At 44.5% G+C, this 22943-nt stretch overlaps 2 protein-coding genes across 2 annotated transcripts in view; one reads left to right on the top strand and one right to left on the bottom strand.

Moving 5' to 3' along the window:
• Positions 1-22943, bottom strand: part of LOC135394976 (sorting nexin-25-like) — a 115819-nt gene that overhangs the window by 91140 nt on the left and 1736 nt on the right. The gene's annotated exons all lie outside the window — the stretch shown is intronic.
• Positions 7554-22667, top strand: LOC135396253 (gamma-aminobutyric acid receptor alpha-like). Its single transcript, XM_064627277.1, has 7 exons — positions 7554-7776; positions 9930-10012; positions 11188-11322; positions 15025-15180; positions 17575-17735; positions 17791-17982; positions 19099-22667. The coding sequence occupies exons 1-7, from the start codon at positions 7565-7567 to the stop codon at positions 19429-19431; spliced, it is 1272 nt and encodes a 423-aa protein (XP_064483347.1). The 5' UTR covers positions 7554-7564; the 3' UTR covers positions 19432-22667.

The following is a 22943-nucleotide window of genomic DNA, read 5'->3' as shown; positions in this document are numbered from 1 at the left end:
CCTATAGTCTATCACGATTCCGATAATTCATTGTTTACGATGAAAATGTGACTGTTCTGAGGCTAAAGCACACAAACAGACGAACACAACACAAGTCTAAAGGTGTCAGAGAACATGAACAATCGAAATTTCGATTTTCATTTCAATTGTGTGCTACGGCAAAAAGAATTCAGTTCATTTCACTGTTCCTGTAACTCGTAACTTGCAGGTTCCCGTGCTTCTGCGCCCCACCGGAACACCACGAGGATAACGTCAACGTGTCATCCTTATTGGACAGCTTATTGCAAGGCTACAATCATCACGTTAGACCTGGAACAGTCGGTAAGCTTATCTTAAGCTTAAGCTTCGAAGCTTATCTCTCCCGTGCCATACCTGCTTTTTCTTGTGGGGACCATCGCAGGCCGTGACTCGTGATGGATCGTTGGTTCTCAGTGTATACTTAGCTCACGCTTAAATTGAATCCCCCGGTTAGGGTGGGCTACTGAAGTTATTACACAAAGTGCAAAATCTTTTAAGGAAAATTTATTCAACACGCGAAACTTAGCTCATTAGCGAAACTTAGCTCTTAACTTCTGTCATCGTCTGCCCCGAACTACTATCGTGCATCAACATTCGAGTGCCCTCACGTTCTCTGAGGTCGCATCTTCTTTTCTATCCTCACTCTTTTGCAAAGCTTCATCCAATCAATCGTTTACAACTAATGTTTAACTCCGCCTTACAACACCATGACATCGACATTTTCGCTCCTTCTCGTGATTTTCTTACTAGTATTAGTGCCATTGTTTCTATTTAACTTCGTTTGTTTCACCGTTAACCTTGTTGGCTTTTTGTATATTTTACTGTCGTTTTGTATATTTTACTTTCTTTGTTCACATGTATAACCTTATATGGTGCACCAATTAGTAGACCCTAGTGGTTGTTTTTGGGTACCATAACAAAAATAAAGTTATTATTATTATTATTATTATTAGCGAAACTCAGACGTTATTGACGAAATGGCGTAGATGCAGGATAGCTGGGGGATGAACTGCATAATGTAAAAAAAAACCTGAATCTGGGCGCACAGAGGGACGACACACAGCACAGGTGTATTGTGTGTCGTCCCTCAGTGCTTTTTTTATCTACATAGAGTAGATGTATCTACATTAACGGCCGTATTCTTAAACGGTCCTTGACTCTGCACCCCGCCTCGACTCCAGGCAAGCGCTCCTCCGCTTGAGAACGGGCACCGGCGCAACTTCGTAGCTCGTAGTGCTCGAGGAAAGCGTGGACAATATCCTCCGTTCGGAGAAGCGTTTCGAGTCGAGGTCGATTTTTGAAACGCAAAACCGGACTCGAGGTACAACTCGAGTGGAGGGTCGAGCCGAGGATCGTTGAAGAATACGGCCCTATAGGTAGCTCTTTTTATCTACATGGAAGAGACATATTTCAATTAGATTTGCGACTACAAAAGTAAGCATGGAGCGCGAAAACGACACGAATACCCTCATTATGGATGTGAAGAACCCCGTGAAAACCCCAAATGAGAAGTACCATTGAGGGTAAGGTTCGGGGGAACAATGAACCGGTAATGTTGTTTTCTGAGGGGTCGCATGACAGGACTGGGAATCTTGTATGCGTTCAACGATATGCACTGTACTTGGAGAGATTTTCAATGCGGGGAAGACGCACGAATGCGAACAGGTCAGACACATTCTGTGATGCAGCACCATATACTGTCTTCTTCTATAATAATAAATTCTGAATAAATAAACAAATAAATAAATAAATAACAATAAAACAGTTTACTCCCTAAGACACCGCTGTCGTTGGTTGATAACACCTCGGTCTGTTGCTCTAAACCGTCAGGATTGCGTCGCACACCGTCAAGATTTCGTCGTGCCCACCCACCGCGACAACGTTAAAGCTGCGAGCAGAGACGAACTGATTACTCCGCACTCCACATAATGCGCGTGACAAATTTTGCGTAACCACCCCGCGGAGTCGACAGCTGGTGAAAGTTCGAACACACTATTAGGAAACTTATTTTTTTTCTTGCCGCTCGCAATTTCTCCTGGTTGATCCCAGATTGAGTGTCGATGACAAATAACTGGGCCGTCATTTGCTGGTGCCTCGAGGGCTTCGTTGGATGTTGGCTTTCTCAAATCTTGCGTCGAAGTTGGCGAAACGGATAGGCGTGACCTACTTTGTGCAGACAGATATAAAAAGATGGTTTTTCGAACATCATCATCATCATCACCGAACATCAACCTTCACTTCGCTTAAAAACATCACGTGATTGTGAAAGTGAGAAACGAGTGCAATGTGCTCGTATGTCGCGTTTTGTACAACATCATCACGCGTGATAGTTTACGTAACATGCGAGGTCCGTCTGTGCACGTGGAAATACGTCTTTGCTTGTTAGCAGTTTGGCTACTCGGATTGTGGTTGCGGTACGATATAAAAACAGCACAATTAAAACGAAATTTAAAAAAGTCAAACAAGGACAAACAATGTGCGAGGGAAAGTATGTTGTATTGTACCTGGTATTTGTACACCAGGTACAACAACAACAAATAAGTGATGACGATGTAGTGGGATGTTTCGCCGATACCAGGTACAATACGACACAATTAAGAAAAAATATAGTAATACATACATACGCAAAATATTTACCAGAGCAACGTGTAATTTGCATGAAAAACTCTCACAGCGCTTTTTGATTACAAGACGAAGCAGACAACACGAGTATTCGTATCGCAGAAAGACTTCGAGACTCGAGACTAACATCTCAATTTTTTCCTTTTACAAATCAATCAGTCAATCAAGACTTCTGTCGCATTCTTCCGTCAAGTCACTGTAGGCGCACCTAAACGTTCCACCACAACGGTTCCACCCTGCGAACGTTATCCTCTTGAGTATGCGCGCGGGATGTTCCTCGTTAACAAGAATTTTGCTGTCAACGCCTTCTTTAAGCTTCGATATTGTGCTATTGCCCACAGTCAACAGCGCCTTCTATTGCGTTCAAGCGCGCCGTCTCTTTTCTGTGGCGCAGCAGCGACTCTCTCAAGGAACAATACGGTCTGCTGCTTTCTGCAAGTTTGCTGTTTTTTGTGTGGGTTTCTTCACCGAGAAGGGGCTATAGTGGAGATTCCGGGACACTCATCGTAACATCCCACGTTATGTAAAGAAAAAAATAAATAAAATGTTATGTTCTGCACATGTTTTCGGTACATTCCATAGCATGGAAGGAAACGCCACAAAAAAAAAAAAAAGGAGCACTGATATAGTATTGATACAGATAAAATGGTTAAAAAGCAAGCGAGCTGGTGGCTAAGATCCATGACGAAAACCCGAGACTGGGAAAAAGACGAAAAACAGACGACACAACACAAAGTCTCAAACACAGCTAAAGTTTAATGGACAACCGCACACTTTTAACACATCAGGTAGGGGAGGAGTCTTTGTGTTGTGTCGTTTGTTTTTCGTCTTTTTCCCAGTCTCGGGTTTTCGTCATGGATAGTACTGAGTCTTGTACATTACGCGCCCTCATGCTTTTGCAGGTAACGAAATGGGATTCTTCATTTCAAGTATTGTATCTACTGGTGCCCTACAGTGTCGCGAGTGGGCAATGTAACGCACATTTGTATTAAAAAATATTCGCAACATATCGCAGCATATCATAGGGAAGCATGCGAAAGAACAATACATGGCACACAAAGCATTTTTTTCTTTCTTTACCAGCTAGCGTGGTGTAGTGGGAAAGATAATCGCCTTCCACGCCGAGACTGAGAGGTGACACGGGTTCGAATCTCGCCACTGTCCGAGGTTTTCCCTAGGTTTTCCGGCAGCTAGGCTTTCCAGATGAATGTCGGCATTGTTACCCCTGAAGTCAGCCCAGGATACGTACAAAAACCCCTTGTCCCCCACTCCTTTCACGTGTCCATGTCCGTACGCCGCACTAGCCACAGTTGCTTCGCGGCGCTAACACGGAATTAAAAAAAAAATTTTTTCACTTTTCACACGATACCCGTTAAGGAACACCTCGCAGAACACTTTCGTAGACAAGCGAAATAAATATTCTATTCAGGAACACCTCTGACATTTACACTAAAATTACACGACCCACGTTGACCGTGCGACCACTTTTTCTTTTTCTTCTCTTTTGAAGAGTAGCAAGTCAAATATTGGCTGACGTCTCTCAACACCGTAGAACGTAAAAAAAAAAAAAAAAAAAGATAATGTGCAAGTTTCCGGCTATAACGACCCGCAAGTAAAGAGAAAACGGTTGAGAGCATTAAACAGTTTAATTTGCGAAAAACTTTCCTACTGCACGAAAGTCTCGTTTTTCGCAAATTAAACTGTCTAATGCTCTCAACAGTTTTCTCTTTACTTGTGAACCTCACGCAACACTTAAGACCATAGATTGAGAAGTTACCCGTCAAAAAGAACTCGTTACAAGTTAAGTTACCGTGTGCAAAATGTAACTAAGTTAATAACGAAGTCGTTCAGCCTGAAGTGTAACTCGCAATTACTGAGTTACTTAAAAAAAAGAACGAGTTACTTACTTCCAAGTTACTTCGGACACAAAATAGCATTATGCAGGCGCAGCGCGCGTGAGCAGTTGAGATAGACCTTGAGTTGTCTGCAGAGGAGTGCAACACGCTTAGATCGTTTTCGTTTATGTACAACGATAGACCCTGTTTGTAAACAAATGACGTCATAGTGTTCGACAGCGCCACAAATTTGGTAGAGTTAAACTACGCTCGAAGCTAGAGGTGAATAAGGTCGAGCCCGAAGGCCACGGTCTTGGTGGGATTATGATATGGTCCCTTAAAGGGACGCGACCCTCGGTCCTGCTTTTCTTTCAATGGGAGGCAGCGAACAAGTGCCCGTTCGTGGAATCCAGCCCTCTCCTTCCGATTTGTTTTGGTTTCAGTCTGTCTACCAATGTCATGATGACGTTTCTTTGGTAGAGGTCTATTCGAACGCTTTGCATCTTACTCCCTGTGGGCGCACCATGGTTCAGCTTCATTTCAATGGCAGCGGTTCTTACTTCCTGTCCAAAATACTGTCATTGATTGAATAACGCATTTTATGGCAAAAAATGCCATGAAGGAACCGGAGAGAAAGCAAGAAAACATGTGGGCGTGAGTGAAAAGCCAGTAAAAAGTAACTTGGAACTTAAGTTACTTTGGTAAAGTTACCTGAAAAAGGAACGAGTTCCTCTGAAAGTTACCACGGCGCAAAAGTACCGAGTTAAGTTACAAGTTACCAGAAAAAGGAACTTAGTTACAGTAACGAGTTACTTGTAACGACTTACCTTGAACTCTGCTTAAAACCACCACCACCAACAACACTGCTTTAGAGTCTATGGGCTTTTGTTTCTCAAAGAGTCTTTGTTCTACACCAACTGGCGCAGAAGCATATGACAATTGTAACGGGTGCAACAATTAGTGCGGGCGACGTTATTGCACTGAAATTGCGAAGGCCTCATTATGAAAGGGCAGACCAGTCGTATGGCTTCAACGGTATACCTCAGTCCTGCTGGTTCAACAAATGTGCTCTCTCGCATAAATATACTTGAGTATATATGGAATTCGTTTGGGACATATAGACAGGTCTTTCGGCGTGGGACACCTAATTAGAGCTGGGTTTGTAACAAGCGTAGCGGCGAGTAATGAATTAAATCGGAGGACTGCGAAATCGTACTTGACATAGTCTGCGTCCTCAATTATCTTCTTTAGTGAGTGTCGAAGAGATTTTTTTTTAAAAATATGTCTTCTGACCAAGAATAAGAAAATTAGCCTAATTTCTTTTGTAACTTTTAGGTTGTTCGCAATTATTTTTTGAATGTCACAACCTGGTACTTGAACACGGGACTAGAACATTATTATCGCCGTTATTCATCACGTATTTAAATGAATACGGGTGACCAAGTGCTATGCATTTCAGTTGGAGGATATCATTTTTAATAGAAGTAACAGCACCATTTGACTTCATGCATTACTTAACACAACAGCCGACGGTGCACGCACATTGGTCAACATTGGTAAACCATGGTATATTAGCAGTGTTTAAAACTATTATGATTTGTGCGGAGAGTCCTTCCATTCGCAACCGAAGTGAAATTTGAGTACATTTCCACGTGAGCAATAGAGAAAAGCGATGACGTAATTGTTTATTCCGGATATTATGCGCGCCACCTGGTGTCGACACCGTGCCCTTCTCAAGATGGAGATTCGATCTGAACGCATTCTAGAACCATCCAATCGGAGTGCATCCGGGTGTTCAACAGCAGACGACTTCTCGCTCATGATCGCTTATGCGTAGGCAACAGCTTTTTATGAGTGCTCCCCTGTTGTGTCTACAGTTCCGCACTCTCTACTTTTATCGATAAAAGCAGATTATACGAGACATCGGAAGTGTTCGTATCATAATGAAGCCACCGAAAAATCGAGCGAAAAAATCTAAAAATAAATAAAGTGTAGAGTAAAGTTGGTTTCGAAGCACAACAGAAGTGTTATGCAGGAAAGCCACGCGTTACGAAAACTGCCTCAACTGCATTGTGAAGAGGCTGCGAGTAATTCGGGTTAACTGCGCGTCACACTTTCAAATGCTACCGCGTGCAAATGGTTATGATGAGTGGTGTTCACAACTCTAATCCTGCCGTGTCTTCCTCTCACCAGGTGTTCCTACCGTCGTCTACATTGACGTCGAAGTCCGAAGCATGGGCCCTGTTTCAGAAGTAGACATGGTAAGGTTGTTCCTTCAAAAACTACAGCTTTTCTCTAAAATAATGCACTACATTTGTAACGAAACATGGGTTAATGCTAAGGTTGCTTTGGACTTCCATATACTTTGTGGGACAGATTAGACTAGCGACAACGACAAGAGCAGATAAGTGATGACTATCACGCGGGGTGTTTCACCGCTTGGAAGCAGTACCCATTACATGTGTAAGATTAGATGATAGATTAGTCTAGACGCGTCCCAACCCAAGCAGCACAATGTACTGAAAGTCGAGTGCAATAAGGGTGGACGGGTGGGTGGACGGCCTTGAACAGACTCCTGAAACTAAACAACATTGATAAGACACATACCGTCCACCCCTATTGCACTCGACTTTCGGTACATTGTGATGCTTGGGTTAAATGTCGTAAGAAAATTGGCGTTTAGTGGAGCCTTCCGATAAATTAAAGAAATAAAGAGGGTGACCTCTTAGCACTCCGGAAAGCCCGTAATTTTCGAAATGGTTGGTTGATTTCTATATATTTTGCAGTTCTGTTACAATTTCATAGGGCAACGTGCACTCTTGTCGTTTTGTACTTAGTACATATACGAGTATATGCCATTTATAATTAACTTTTAAAGCGTAAGTCGTTTTTTGAGAGCTCGGAAAGGGGTGCAGTAAGCTATTAACGGTGTAAAAAAAAAGGCGTGTTGTTTAATTTGAGAAACAGTGCAATAATCTTAAAAATTTCGACATGAATTTCAAGCACTTCGTGCATCGCCAATGGAAACGTTTTTGCCGCGCGAGCTGTCTGTTCGAAACCAACGCTACATATATTTGCAGTCCTATTCGATGGACTGCTACTTCCGACAGAGCTGGATCGACCGACGTCTTGCGTTTCGGGGTTCCATGTCCTCCATGACGCTCTCCATATCAATGCTGGAGAAGATATGGAGACCTGATACCTCCTTTCTCAACGGCAAGCATTCCTACCTGCACACTATCACTCAACCAAACAAGTTCGTTCGTCTGGCACAAGATGGCACTGTACTCTACTCGTCCAGGTAACGTAAGTTCGTTATTAAATCCATTTCTGTTTTTCTTAGTGTCTAATTGTAAAAAAATATGGTTGCCAGCTATGGTTTTGAGGAAACGAAAAGCCCATTCGGATTTGAAGCAAAGTTTGGGTCGTTGCCCAGTGTGCCTACGGTATTCTCACTCGGCCCTGAGGGACGCCTGCACTTCCAGGAACCCTCTCAGTAGTGCTTCCTGCACGCCCAATGCATTGCCAAAGCTACTGGAAGGGTCCCCGAAGTACAGGGATCTCTCAGGGCCGAGTCAGAATACGGCCACTATTCGAGATAAAATATGCTTCATGGCAGTTCATAGACCTCTTCGAGGGCTAATGAAGAGACAACAAAAAGAACTACCGTAACATTAAACAGTTAACTACACTCGTTTAACATTTTACAACTTTTGTTCACGTTGAAAGTAAAGGACCTGAGTTAAATATATGTTTCCTATGCGCCATTTCGACTCCAATATTGAAAGTGGGATTCGTGTTCAAGTGGCCATAGGCTTTACTTATTCTACTGACGAATTTTTCTATTGCTTCGCGTTATCTAAAAACAGTGTCGATTCAGTAAGATATGTTGAACGTATATGCAAATTGAATAAGCCGGTTACGATGCCCTCCTTTAGAAAATTAACAAGACACTCGCCTGTAACGAGTGGGCTGACAAAAGCGGTCAGCCATAGAAGGCATCTTACGTTAATGCTATAATCTTATCAGTACCGAAGCCTTTTCCTCCCGTTTTCACAAAACCAGCAATTAGTGCAGGTCTTACCTTAACTATACTTTAATTACGTCAGAGACAAGTTATAGAGACCTGTTTAGACAGATCCCTAACGAAGACTCTTAACGGCGTTGCCCAACCCATTCAGAAAAACAGGGCTGTATAAAGCGCTGAATGAGCTTCAACTTCCTTGAAAGGAGCGCAAATTCACCTCGGATACATTGATCGCATTGAAATGCCACCTATTCAACTTCACCAGTGAAGCGTGCCTTCAGAGCTTCTCGCGCAATCACCTTTAGCCGCCATTGATTCATTGCTCGACCCCAGAAATAACGCTGCCATTTTCTCCCTTGGGAAACGCATTCCGAACATTCCATTGTTCCTTTAATGCACGTCACAAGACTTTCCGCAAGCTGTTTAGGTGCTACCTGCGAAATCAAAAAGTGAACGCGGCGAGGATCAGCGCGCGAAGTGCGATGTGTTTTTAATATCTCAGCTCTGAAAGGAGGGAAGAAACCATCGTGAATTTAGCTAGCAAAAACAACTGTTGTTACTGGAAGAAAAGAAAAGAAAAGAAAAGAAACTTGTTGGGGAGGTTGTCCCTGGAAATTGCGAGAAGAATTTGAACGATAAGAAAGGCTGATCAAGTTTTCACTTGGTAACATGATCACGATTGTTCTCTGGATGATTTTGGCGCTCCACAGGGGGTCTTTGATGCGCGTTTAAAATTTGCTCCACTCGTTAAGAGGAGGACGACATCCCTGATCAATTTTGACAATGCAGGCGTCCCCATAAGCTGGCTTCGAACCCATAAGCTCAGAATCAATGATAGGGCACGTTTACTGCTAAGCCATAGAAGTGGCATTTCCCCCCAAGGGACAGCGTGTATTTACTTAATAATTACATCCTGACATAACACACGTCTAGTATTGAAGGAGTGTCTGCGACACGCACATGCACGCTAAATTGCTTTGAATCAATTACATTTATCCCGAAGAAGCAGGTTCATATGCCGCAGCTCTTTCAAGAGGGGTAGGGTTATAGTAGGGTCCTGTGGCTACCACGGGGAAACATACCATGTCGTCATCACTTCTCCTTCATTCATTGTTGTTGTTGCCGCCGCAGCGTCGTCATCTGTATTGTAGGTTTTACACAAATTTGTTTTAGAAGTACCTAGTTATATTAGCTGCTTAAACAGTTCACCATTAACAAGTAGTTTGTCTACTACTCTCCGGTGCATTATTTATTTGAATGCAGCATGAGAGTTCCCATGGGACACATTCAGTTCCGCAGTTCCACAAGGACATTGCCACACTTGTGCAGAAACACTTGTACAAAACGTCTGTCGCATCTTTGCCTATAATCATAGGCACCAGTGTCATCATCTTTCCCAGTATACATTTTATGCCCGTTCTCTACAGGCTCACAGTGAGTGCAAGCTGCCCAATGAATCTCCAGAAGTTTCCTATGGATACCCAAAAATGCCCACTACGAATCGGAAGCTGTAAGTTATCAATTACAGTTGAATAGGATTTGCTGCAAGGGGGTTAGAACTTTTACCAAGTTTCAAATCATGGCACATCGATTCCTCACACAGCACATCACTACACAACCTGTTCACGTCCTAACTTTCCTTGCACAAAGGTCGTTTGCAACGCAGCGTTTCTGGTAAGAGTGACGCGTCGTCTTCAAGGCGAAGAGCTACAGATCCAGAGCGCATCAGCCACGGAACGAGTAAAAATAAAGAAAAAAGATTCTCGGATATAGTCATTCGATCATTTCATGAATTATCTATGTTGTAAGGCTCATACATAATCTTAACAGGAGGCGAAAGTACGCAACAATTTAATGAATATTGTTATTTAGTACCAATAATTCTACGTCACGGAGCACGAATGGCCCGCAGTGTATGATTCCACTATTTTTTTTAATCAGTTACTACGTAAATGCCAGGTAGCAACTCAGGTGGCCAATTTCCCCATTCATCGTCATCAGTGTATTTGTTGCTGTTGTAGTAGCAACCGCGTTAAAGAATAATGACGTCGTCACTTTTGATACCGGGACAGCTTTCGAAACGTTATTTCTGTCGTGAATACGCAGCATGAGATCCTACTAGCGAAGAGCGCGGATCGCGCTACTGCTTTTAAACTACAGTGATGGTTTGTGATGGAAGTCCTTTGTGAGACGTCGATTAAGTGGTGTACGAACCCTACTGTGACCATCGTGCATAGGTGAGTACATACCGGAGCAGGAGTTATGTGGCAAACGGCTATAGGGCTGTTGCACTGAAGTTTGCACAGCGCCATTTCTGGCCCAAGCGGCCACGGATCCAAACAGTAAGGAGTTTCATCAGCGGGTTTTGCATGGTGTTTCAAACGGTATGGTGCCAAAGAAAGCTACAAAACCTGTAGGAAATCCACAGAAAAAGCGGTGCTTCTTGAAAACTGCGAACAACTCGGGAGCGTGTATTTGAAAGTGCCGCGTCGTCTGCTAAACTAGGGAGTGTTGCATAATTTGGGGCGCTGATGTTGCTGCTCACTTGCGCCACCTGGCCCAGAGCAACATGTCTATACACAGATCAACGTTATACAGAGTTTCTTTGCAGAGAGAACCTATTGTTAGAGCGTCATCTCCGATGCTGTTGACTATAGTCTTACGTAACACTTCCGTACTTTACAGCTGGCTACCCAGCGAGAGACGTCTTATTTCGCTGGAATCCCAAACGACGGGTGGTCATCGCCAAGGATATGAAGTTGAATCAGTTCGACCTCATCAAGACGCCCACTGATAACCAGAGTGATTACTCGAGAAAAGGTGAGGCTGCAAATCTACTACGAGACTTGTAAAGTTCAATCCGACAGGAACAATACTCACGACAAATGTTCCTAACGAAACGAGATTTGTTGATTCCGTGTCAGCGCCGCGAAGCAACTGCGGTTATGAGCTGCGTACAGACGTGGACAGATGGAGAGAGGACAGCAGGAAGGAGTGGGAGACAGGGGAGGTTTAGTATGCGTCCTGGGCCGGCTTCAGGGGGAACTGTATATCGACATTCGTTTAGAAAGCCTGCCGGAAAACCTCGGAGAGCACTGCCGGTGGCAGGATTCGAACCGATCACCTCCCAGTCTCCAGCACGACCTTGGTTACCACCAAGGAGCGGGTGCCTTTACCCACTCGGCTATGTCCTAGTCACAAAACGAGAGGCCAGTTATGTTTTGAACATAAATGTAATTATATAGCGAACATTTTCTCCCGAGTAACTCCGCTGAGATTCGTAACCATAATTATTTCGTGGACAGCCTATGATCGGGTACTTACTTTCTTTGAGGAGATAATGGAGTTCAACATGTTCCATTATCATCTCTGTTCGTCTCTGGACATCATCCTTTTGCGTTTTCATCATCTCATCATCGGATTGAACTTTCTGTATTAAGTGTACTGGGGTAGCCAGTTTGACTTCGTCGAAACTCACATCCCCATTTTTTTCTTTATTCACATCACATCACATCACATCATCTTTGAGGAGATAAAAGTCGAGGAGATAAAAGTCGAGGAGGAGTAAGGGAATACGTTGGGGCACCAGCATGTACAAAGTAACGCAAGAACCGGAGGAGTAATTTGGAAGGAAATTTGAAACGCAAACTATATACTGCCGGTAATTATTGTTCAAAAGAAACAAGGGCGCAGCTTTAACTACAGTTTCAGTTCTCGCTCAATACAACCTCAGGGACATTTCATTGTCTACTGCATTGCGTGATCCTCACTAACGCCCTCTGCCGTACATTCTTCGCATAAAATTGCAACGAGGCCCATACACGTTATCGGGCAACACACACACACAAATCCAAGCCTAATCCAACCGACAGATCATCGCGCTAAGGTGCGAGATTAAGGTCGAGTTACGTTCATCCAACCGAAAGGTTTAGTCTCGACTGAGCTTATATAACGCGACAGCTCGACAGGAGGAAGAGGCTGCACTCGGCCGAGTTGACAAATCACTTCTACTGACTGTCAATTTCTGCTGCGGGCCAAGATCTCAATAACGATGGGGCTCCTTTCGGTCAACACTTGACTGTAGCTTTCATTGTCGGCCGTGCGGATATCGAAATAGACCACCAAAGGTGACATCGGAGACAATCGATTCATGCCAAGGCGCCTTGCAATGAGACTGTCATGTTCAAGATCTAGGCTGTCCTCCGGTAACAGGTTCAAAATCTAAGACAAAATCGTGGACTAAGTACAAAGCCGTACCGAGGTTCCGCGTAGGACAGGATGGACACCCTTCCTCCCCCCCCTCAAGAAACAATGTCTAAGAAAGATTGCGCAACCACAATAAAGAAGAAGAAGAAGAAGAAGAAGAAGAAGAAGAAGAAGAAGAAGAAAAAAATAAGGCACAGAATTCATCTACGTACTCTTCATTTTTAGGTGCGCAGACAGAAAATGTATTTTGTTTCGTTGCATAAATGCATTTCAAATATCTCCATCAAAATTCAAGTTTAAAAAGGTGATACCAAGAGAGAGAGAAATATATGATGACGATGATATGGGGATGACTTCCGCTCATTGAGCGGAATGCCAAATGGGTGATACCAAAAATTATATCTTGAATTCAAGTTCTAGAGATAAACGTTACGGGCTTGACCTATGGTCCAACGCCCCATCGAAGGAGCTCTAATCAGCTCCGCACTCTTAAAAAAATTGGGGGGGGGGGGTTGTAACTCCTTCTTGGGGAGTACACCCTTGCCACATACAGGTTATTTGCTGTAACGTGTCCCTGAATTATATAAAAAAATCTAGACGTTGTACAGGGATGCCGCTTGCTGCATTGGTCTTTGCGGCACTTTTGCCACCAGGAAAGACCGATTTTGTCCATTTTCAACTGCAATAAATTCAATTTTTAAAAGTGATCTCGCTAATTTGCCAAGTCAACCCCACGTTTTCCAACGGAAATGGAAAGCGCATGTTCGATTTACCTCGAAACAGCACTGAAGGCATCAAGCATCACAGCGGAAACGCAAGAAAAAAAAAAAAAAAACACACACATGCCGTTTTGGGATTCGCAAGTTGCGGGCGCGCGTATTTCAGCGCCGTGTGGGCCGTCGTTGCTCCATCCCCTTCACATTCCTTCGCCGCGCAAAATCTGCTGTCTCTGATAAGGTCTCGCCTTCATTTTCACCTGACTTTCGCCTGTCGTTCCATATCTCGGAGGGAGAATCGCGGCGAAGGAATGTCAAGGGGGTGGAGCAACGACGGCCCACACGGCGCTGAAATACGAGCGCCCGGCAACTTGCGAGTCCCAAAACGGCGTTTTTTTCTCTTTCTTTTTTTTTCTTCTTTCTATTTTCGCTTTGGTGCTGGATGCCTTCAGTGATGTTTTGGGGTAAATCGAACATGCGCTTTCCATTTCCGTTGGAAAAACGTGGCTTTGACGTTGCAAATTAGCGCGATCAATTTTAAACATTCGATTTATTGCAGTTGAAAATTGACAAAATCGGTCTTTCCTGGTGGCAAAAGTGCAGAAGACCAATGCATCAAGCGGCATCCCTGTACAACGTTTAGATTTTTTTATACAATTCAGGGACGCGTTACAGCAAACACTCTGTACATCACATATATCACTGCCTTTAAGGAGGCTCCGCACTCCGTTCATAGCTATGAAGGGAGTGAGGAGGCTCCTTAACGAGGGTAATGGAGAGAGGAACTGATATATGTGGCAAGGGTATACTCCCCAAAAAAGGAGTCACAACAAACCCTTTTTTAAGAGTGTGGCTAAGGGGGGGGGATATGTTTAATGCTGATAGATAAAAAAAAAGAAGGGAAAGGTTAGCCATGATGTAGGCTCGCTATTCCCAAAAGCAAACACAAACAAAGTAAAAGTAAGATGCGGAAACCGCGATACAGAAAATTAAGAAATACAGAAAAAGACAACTCCTTCACTAATCGCTGTGCAGACAGACATATAGGAGGTATCAGAGAGGAGGAGGAGAGGAGAGGAGAGGAAGAGGAGAGGCTAAGCAGCGCCATCCAGCGGCGTAATATCTGCAGTCCAGAAGAAAACACTGACTCGGAAATTGGCTGGCGCTGAAGCTCGGTGCAGGCAGCTCTAAGACCACGTTGAGGATTGGGTGTTGGCTGGATCTAGTCCAGCTGTCTACTGTGCTGTCCCAGGTTTTTCTTCAGTCTCTCAAAACACTTCCCAGACAACACAACTGGAGATATATGTTTATCTGAAGAAAAAACAAAAAAGAGACAAAAAACCTCAAGGTGGATCTCGACGCATAAGTAGCCCTTTGTCCCACCCTCCCGTTCTCCTTTCCTCTCTTCATTTGTTCACGTTTGCGCACCGTTCATTTCTACAGTTACTTCGCCGTGCTAAAACGCCTCTTTCACTGTTCTCTGTTTTTTTTTTTGTCGTCTTCGATTGACGGCCACGCTTTTAACCGATCTAAGCAAATTAACAGAAAGAGTATCCGAACTTTGATGCCATTGTCTAAAGCGTCTCTTTCTACCTGACAGAAGGTCCTTTCACAGTGCTGCTGGTGAACTTTCAATTGAAGCGCCATATGGGATATTTCCTGATTGAGGTGTACGCTCCTTGTACGCTGCTCGTCGTCCTCTCTTGGGTCTCATTCTGGATTAATCGTGAAGCGACGGCCGACAGAATTGCTCTAGGTACATTTTTTTCCCTTCGTGTCAACGTTTGTACGACATACTTGAAGGGGTTGCTTGTTGATTCTTGGTGCCCGGATGCGGAAGCGGACGAGGTTACGAAAACAATGAAATGTGAGAAAGGAGATATTTGTTTTTGGTTGGAGAACGAAGGAAGCCACAAGCTACAACTGACACAGAGTCGCGGAGAGTAAAGGTAGCCATGCCGATGTCTTGAAGTACCGAGGATATCATGAGGACCTTTCAGCCCCACATAGCGCATGTATGAATGACAGCGGATGGCAAATGAAGCATTAGTTGCGAAGCGTTCGACTGCGAAGAACAAAAATACGCTTTGGAAAATTCATTTTACCTAGGCAACAGTTCAATGGTCTCGTATTCTGGACATTTTGGCAACAATTGACGTAATTTCGAAGCACTTGTGGCATTAACCCTGTTCTGGCGAATACCATCTTACCCTATGTGTACCTTACCCTACCCTTACCCTATCACCCTAAGTGTATAAAAGCGTAGAACACTATCTTGCAAGTAAAATATGAGATATGCTGCACTTTCTAAGTAAACTTTGTTCGTTCTCGGCAAAAGCATTTTCGAATTTACACGGCGAGGCTGCCCTGACCTTCATTGAGACGTGCGCGAGGCTTTAGCGGTTTACAACTTTCCTCTACTGGACTGAAGTTGCCTGAAGCATCGGTCGTTAGGAATGTTAGATATGGGTTAGATACCGTATGCTAGACATGGTGTGAACATCTCTGCGCACGTTAAAGGGCTTGTCACATTTTCATGTGTGTGGTTCATTACATCACATGTAGGCGTTGTACTGCATGCCAGAGCACCGAGGAGGAGTATAATTTTTCTACGTTTCGTATTGGGCGAGATACAAACCCTGGAAGAAACCTCTAGCCCCGCCCAGCTAGAAAAAGAAACCCAGGAAGAAATCAGCATTGAGGTCGTCAGAGCATCCTCGGCCATTCCTATTGGTCCTCTTAAGCACGTGACACCTCCCGCGGCCGCCCCAATGACGGAATTGCTCGTCGTGTCGTTACAGCCGGATAAGTTTCGGTATAAGCGCCGCTGATTTTCTACGCTATGTGTATTACCCCATTTGACGTAACACCCTTTGGAATGCCTGTTCACACGAATCCAACCTTTCCATTTATGAGGCATAACTTTGGGCGTCACACTATATGTGGGCAAAATTAATGCGCGGACCGACCGCCATGACGTCACTCATGATCATATAGTCTCGTGACATCGTACCCGGAATTATATCATCGCTATACTTGAGGACCAAGATGTGCGCCACACTTTCTACAAGTTTTACCACAATCTCAGAATTTTTCTGAGTTGATTACTAACACATGAAACACGGGCACGCATCCGGGTCGCCCGACATGTCAGTGAACCTGAACACCTGCACAAACGCCATCGCGATTGAACGAGCAAAGTCTCTGATCCTGCAAAGCTGGAATCCCGCTTAATTCGAATCGGACTCACTAATTGGTGTCCATTAGTAATCTGGATCATTCGCCTAGACTAATTAACCCTGCAGTTGCCAGCAGGGCACTCCCATAAACGCGCAACAATTACGTCATCTTTGCTGGGAGACGATTGCAGGCGAAACGATACAGACTCCACCTTCTAATCGTCCTCGCTCGGGTGTTATACGAACACGAACTTGGACACGAAATGGACTTCGTAGGTTATCTTGTAATGTGTTTGGATTAGCTTGCACAGAAGAACACGAAAGACAAGCTGTCACGCTTCAGTTGCGCTGTTATGATTCAACTCACTCTTAGGACCCACTAAGTCTGGGGGTTTCAAGCAAGGCGTCGTTCTATATGCAGATTTATGCTTAATCATGTAATTATCCCCAGGAGTGCATCCTCGTATGTTCACTTTGGATTATTATTATTATTGTTATTACGAAATATCGCAAAACAAGGAAGGGAACATAACATAGAAGCATAATCTTAACTCGACCCGGCGAGGATTTGCGTTCTGGCACATTGATGACGTCAGCAGAATACTGTTGACGAACAAACTGAGTCAAAACCCCTTGTTCACTCGGCACGCCAGTAAAGAAGCGCACACGCTGGCGTAAGTGAAGCGTGAGTAAGTGAAGACGTACACCAACATCCGTTACCTCCGACGATTGTACCCAGAACGAAAAATTGATTTGTTTATTTGTTTAGTGCTAGACAAAATCAGGAACACACGAGATAAGGTGATGATTGGGAGTTTTGTGGCGCAACGACAACAAAGATCCACGAGATAAGGGACCGCGAGAGGAAACCCTAAACTTTACTTTAAACTTAAATCTTTCTGGTGGTGTTCATGCACAGAAAAAAACTTCCGCCTCCCTGAAATTCAGTGAACGATGTTCTTTTACTGCAGGCGTGACCACCATATTGACCATGACGTTCCTAGCACTGGAAAGTCGCAACGATTTGCCCAAGGTGGCCTACTGCACTGCGCTAGACTTCTACGTCGCACTGGGGTTTGGTTTCGTCTTCGCAACCATAGTAGAATTTGCCATCGTTCATTACTTCACAAAGGCGAGTAGTCAGTGCGGAAGCTTTCGTACTCTTGAATATGTGGAACATGACGCAGGTCGGCAGCGGAGAATTCCACTACCCTCCCGTCATGGACAGCGACTTCAAGAGGAGGTCCTCTTCCTCCACGGAGGAGGATGACTCTTCGGGGGAGGACGTCCAACCGCAGCAACAGTTAAAAGCAACAGCAGGATCTGTCGCAAGTCGGTCAGTTGCCTCAGCACTCAAGTGCCGAACTTTAAATAGCAATGTAAGTAACATGCCATGGACGTTATAGAATTCCAACGCTACGATGATATAGCCAAGAACCATGTCGTTCCTTGCCATGTTCTACAATCTTTCAATCTCAATATTTCTGCATCATTCTTCTGGTAGACTTGATCCAAAATGAGAGCATTAGAGATATGAAAGCTGTTTGAAGTCTTTTGTGTGGCCGACATCTGCAAACGCTTCATGTACAGCTGGTGTCAGACTTAATTGGAACGTGCGACCGGCGCCGCGGAGTGTTGACCGCAGAGTTTGTGACTGGGTCGAGGTACGCGTGCACACCACTGCTGGGTTTTATTATCTCACCTGGAACCGTGCTCGGGTGCCCACTGATGCTTGCCACCGGCGGTACTACGTTCGCTGTGGGACCCGTAGTCTAAGTCCAACGGTCAACGCTTCGCGGCTGTGGTGTCCTTGTGGGCTATGTGCTCGTGTGTCATGGTGATTTCTGACGACGGCTGTACGTTAGCTGTGATGCCAAAGTCCTACATGTAAAATTGGTGTGCTAGCTTCCCTCACTGAAATGTACACAAAATTTTTCGTAGCAACCTTAAAACACCACTTCGTGGGTCAATATTGACGATGTGTTAGTGCAATGGGTGGCCTTTACAGCTCAGTGGCGTCACCGCTTGAGACAAGATGACTCTCCCACCTGCTGCCACTGTGGTGCTCTTGAGGATCTGTAGCACATTCTTCTTCACTGCCCCCACTACCAACCTTCCCGAACCGCACTCTCCGAGTCTCTTCGTCAGACGGACTCTCGCCCCTTCTCCCTATCGAAATTGCTTGGTCCCTGGCCCAATCCAGCCCAGCAACGATCTGCGCTCAAAGCTCTTTTGATATTTCTGAACACCATCGGACTTCGATCGTTATTGTGAAGGGGCTCCTTATTTTACTCCCCCATCCCCACCAGCAATGGGGTAGGGTATCGCCTCTGGCAACGATCCTCCCCACTCTCCATCTCAAAATAAAGTTGTTGTCGTTGTGTTAGCGCAAGCGACAGCAGGTTACGTGTCTTAGAAGTGCGGTTCCGTAGTATTTGCACACGTACCTATACAAACACGTAGTCTACATAACTAGCGCAACCCTTGTTTTGCAGACTGTGTACTGCACGGAAAGTGAGAGAGCTACGACTACCCGTGCATTCGACTCAACCAGCACCCGACGCCTTTCTCGGTCACCCGTCATCGCCAACGAACCATCGGATGTGGTGCTCCCTCCTCCTCCGGCCGCACCAAAACACCGGAAGAAACGGTTGAAAAGATCCAGGTCCTTAGATCGGAGACGACGTTTGTCAAGTCAGATCCAGGAACTGTGGATCAACAGCGTCAGCCAAGTGGACCGAGTGTCGCGTGTGCTCTTCCCGCTTTCCTTCTTCGTTATGAACCTGGTGTACTGGCTGACATTCTTCAAGGAGGAAGAAGACAGCTGATGACGAAGAGACAACGTACTGTGCTTCGCAGAATGAACAGAATAACGAAGATGCAACGAAAACCAGGAACGTTACACGTGTGCGGGTTTATTCGTGCGACAAGTACGTTGTTTCATATGCAGTGTGTACATCCGGAACGCCGTAATGTCGTTTTTTTTTTTCTGCCGCATTTATTACCATTTTATGATGACAGGGTATACCATATTGATGTGTTCGAGCGAAATCTAAACAAAATAAGCGCAGACGACACTTTGCAGCTGTAACACAAAGTGATCTTTGCACTTCCGCTAGTCATCCACAAAATATTCGCAACAGCTTTCGCGGGGTTGCAGAAACGTCATCTGCAAACGGATGCAGATGTGAGATCGCGCCCATGCCGGTCCTGTCGTGTACTACGATTGGTCTTAGAGACACAGACAGGAAAGCACGACATTCTTCCTGACGTCTTTCTATGTTACGCCCTGCGTATAGGAAGTACCCTAAAAAATATTTTTGCATCCTGTACCGATCGATACACTGTGCCTGCAGACATTGAGTCACGAGGGAAGAACTCGTGACGTCGCGGAAAGAGTTGTTACAGTCACAGAAGAGTTGCCAGTACTATGCCGTCTGCCATATTATTATCACGATTGCTCCCCCACTGTGACCACGGTTGCCAATTTTCTCCCGTGCAACATTTTCGCCACAACTTGCCACTGTGGCCCACGGTTGCAAGTACTGCATGAAAATTTTCCGTTTGTAGTAGACTTGAAAGAAAGAAAGTGAAAGGCACTAGCTTCGGGTTTACAGATAAAAAGACATTAAACCGTGATATTGCGCTCTCGTAGCAGACGACACGAACCATATACGGTGTCGTCTGCTCACCAGTATGGGATTGTGGGCGCACGGGTGTACATGAAGAAGGATAAGCGTTTTGTGATTCTTTAACGCTTTCTGTTTCTGAGTTTACTGAAGGCATCTAGTAATCAAATAGTACTGGCCAGTACTCGTAGTCGCGGAGGACAAGCAACAAAACGGACTCAGCTCTTCGTCACCAAACAATTTTAGCTCTCTATCAGGCCCATTAAAGAGTAATTGTCCATGGTTAAAGTAAATCGAAACTACTTTGTAAGCTGACTGTCTGGCAACCATCGCAAAAAACATCGACAGCTCTTGCCTTTCATTCATTCGTAAACGACTTGTACATAGCTCATTTAACTTTATTCTCACATCGCTCATCTAATGTTTCGCGTGTAATAAGGTAGGGTACTGCTCTCCAGCGGTCAAGCACCCCTTGTCATACGTCACGATTTATCTATTGTTGTTGCCTCTCATTTCGTGATTGACATCATGCGAGACACGAATCAATATCTTAAATATTTTCAGTGGTAAAATATTTTCCCTACGAGGTCTCCTTAATTACCCAGAATTCCTCTTATTCAGGATTCCTCTTATCAGCCTCAGCAACCCTTCCTTTGAACGCCGTCCGTTGTAGAGCTTCCCCGGAGCAAACTTGGTCTTTGCGATAATGACTAAGGAATAGGCTTCACATAATTTTCGGAGCCTCGGGCGGAACACGTCCAATTAGAGACGGGAGGAAAAAAAAAACCTAATGGGTATCGACCCATAAGTCTTGCCTATTTATACTCAACAAGCAGAATTCTTGTTGTAGAGGGATAAAAAGTACTAAGGCCCGTAATAAAGGCCTATTATTATTATTATTATTATTATCCCTTTGGCAGACACAAAAATAAAAGTGAAGTCAATGCATCCAATAACAACAAATATCCCGGAATGCCATGAATGTAGGTATTTAGCATTGTAACAAGCGGTTGTTGGGACCTTTACTGTTGTTGTACAGAATCAGTTATGTGTCGGTCGTGGAAAAAATTTCTGTTGCTCCTTCACCTTAAATGTGTTATGTGCTGTAATATGAAATGCAGAGCACATATTGTGTTACGGTGACATCAGCGCACCACGTGTTAAATGCATGTTCCTAGAAGCAGATGGAAGCCCGTTGTGCAGCTATACGTCGTGCCAAGGTGCACAAATTGTCCTCCATGACGGCAATAATTTAGGCGGACCACTTACCGTGTCCGCAACCTCGTTGTATGTTGTGTGGACCACATTGTTTCAACTACAAGCACCAACACGTCTACAAAGTTAAGCGCCGTGCTCGAAGCAAAGCGCTTCATGCACGTTCATATGCTGTGTATGTGTGTGTGTGTGTAACAATGCGTGCCGTGGGTAACAATTTTGTTACGGCAATTACATTCAATTATCTCAGTGAATGTGAACATTGTACACGTTAAGGATGGTGGAACGAGGGATGTTGATCATCAATACGAAACAGTGTTCGTACAGACGAATGACCGCGCATTTAATTTTGTGCAGCATTGCCCTAATAGGTGGCACAAATTCTTCGCTCAGTGCCGGCACTAGAGACACCAGAGCTATGTCTAAAAACAAACAACCACGGTTCCCTTCATCTGTGACAGGACGAACGATGTATCACCATGTGCACGTGCACATAGTAACGCTGCTCCCGTAGTGGGATATAATGGTCGGTCGGTTCTTGTCATAATCCGGTCTTGTAGAACCGTGTGTACCGTATCGCAGGCGATTAAACGTGGCGTCATGTTAGCGTTGTGTCCTATATATGTTACATCAAACTGCAATCTATCCCGGTATTCGTCAACTATTGTATGTTGTGCCTCGGTCTACATGTGTAGGCGCATAGGCCTATATAGGTTGTGCGAAAAAATCACGACGATAATGTTGGACCTCTAGCGAGGGGATATACATACGTGTACGGACGCAATAGATAAGCCTATAAGGTTGCTTTCGTTAACTGCAGATACGAGAGATTCACCGTATGTCTTTCAGTGAAGCGATAAATCATTGAAAAAAAGAAACGTGTTTCAAGACAATTTCTTCGACTATGCGTTTAAGGCGCAAACCTATGCACCGGAGCGTTCCAGCGGCGTGTTTCATCGCAGCGCAGAAGGCGCGAAAAAATAAGCAGACAAAGCTAAAAACTGTAATACCATCTACGTCCTTAAAGACCGTGTCTTCGGGGCAGGGGGCCTATACCGCACGCGTGGTAACAAACAACCCCGAGTGGCTATACTTTGCTGTAAACGATCATTCTAAGATGAAACCAGGTGATTATCTTTCAGATGACTTTGTGGCAGACGATGTTGTTGTGGAGGAGGATTTCTTCGCTCATGAATTGACAGCCCTGTTAGTCTGTTGCAAATTTACAGCATCCCGATAATTTTTGTGCAGATGTCGTTTGTAGCAGATGGTTTGTTCATCGGATTATTTCGTAGCAGAAGACTCTGTATAGCAGATATGACTATTGCGGGTGAGTTTGTTGCGAATGGGTTGCTGCAGATGATGTGTGCATAGGTTAATTACGTGTTTGCCTGCTACGAATCTTCTGAACTAAAATGTGAATGACTGCCATACCCCACCTTGAAAGTGTGACGCGAATAAAGAATATTTCGTTATTTTGACCATCATAGAGGAAA

The sequence above is a fragment of the Ornithodoros turicata genome, chromosome 5 (genome assembly GCF_037126465.1).
Source record: "Ornithodoros turicata isolate Travis chromosome 5, ASM3712646v1, whole genome shotgun sequence".
NCBI lineage: Eukaryota > Metazoa > Arthropoda > Arachnida > Ixodida > Argasidae > Ornithodoros > Ornithodoros turicata.
The sequence above is the reverse complement of the archived record's forward strand: the minus strand, read 5'-3'. Positions and strand labels throughout refer to the sequence as shown.

Coding starts and splice junctions, on each gene's coding strand:
- LOC135396253 (XM_064627277.1), top strand. CDS start 7,565: ATGGACTGCTACTTCCGACAGAGCTGGATCGACCGACGTCTTGCGTTT. Junction 10,013..11,187: donor CCCACTACGAATCGGAAGCT/GTAAGTTATCAA, acceptor CGTACTTTACAG/CTGGCTACCCAGCGAGAGAC. Junction 15,181..17,574: donor GGCCGACAGAATTGCTCTAG/GTACATTTTTTT, acceptor CTTTTACTGCAG/GCGTGACCACCATATTGACC.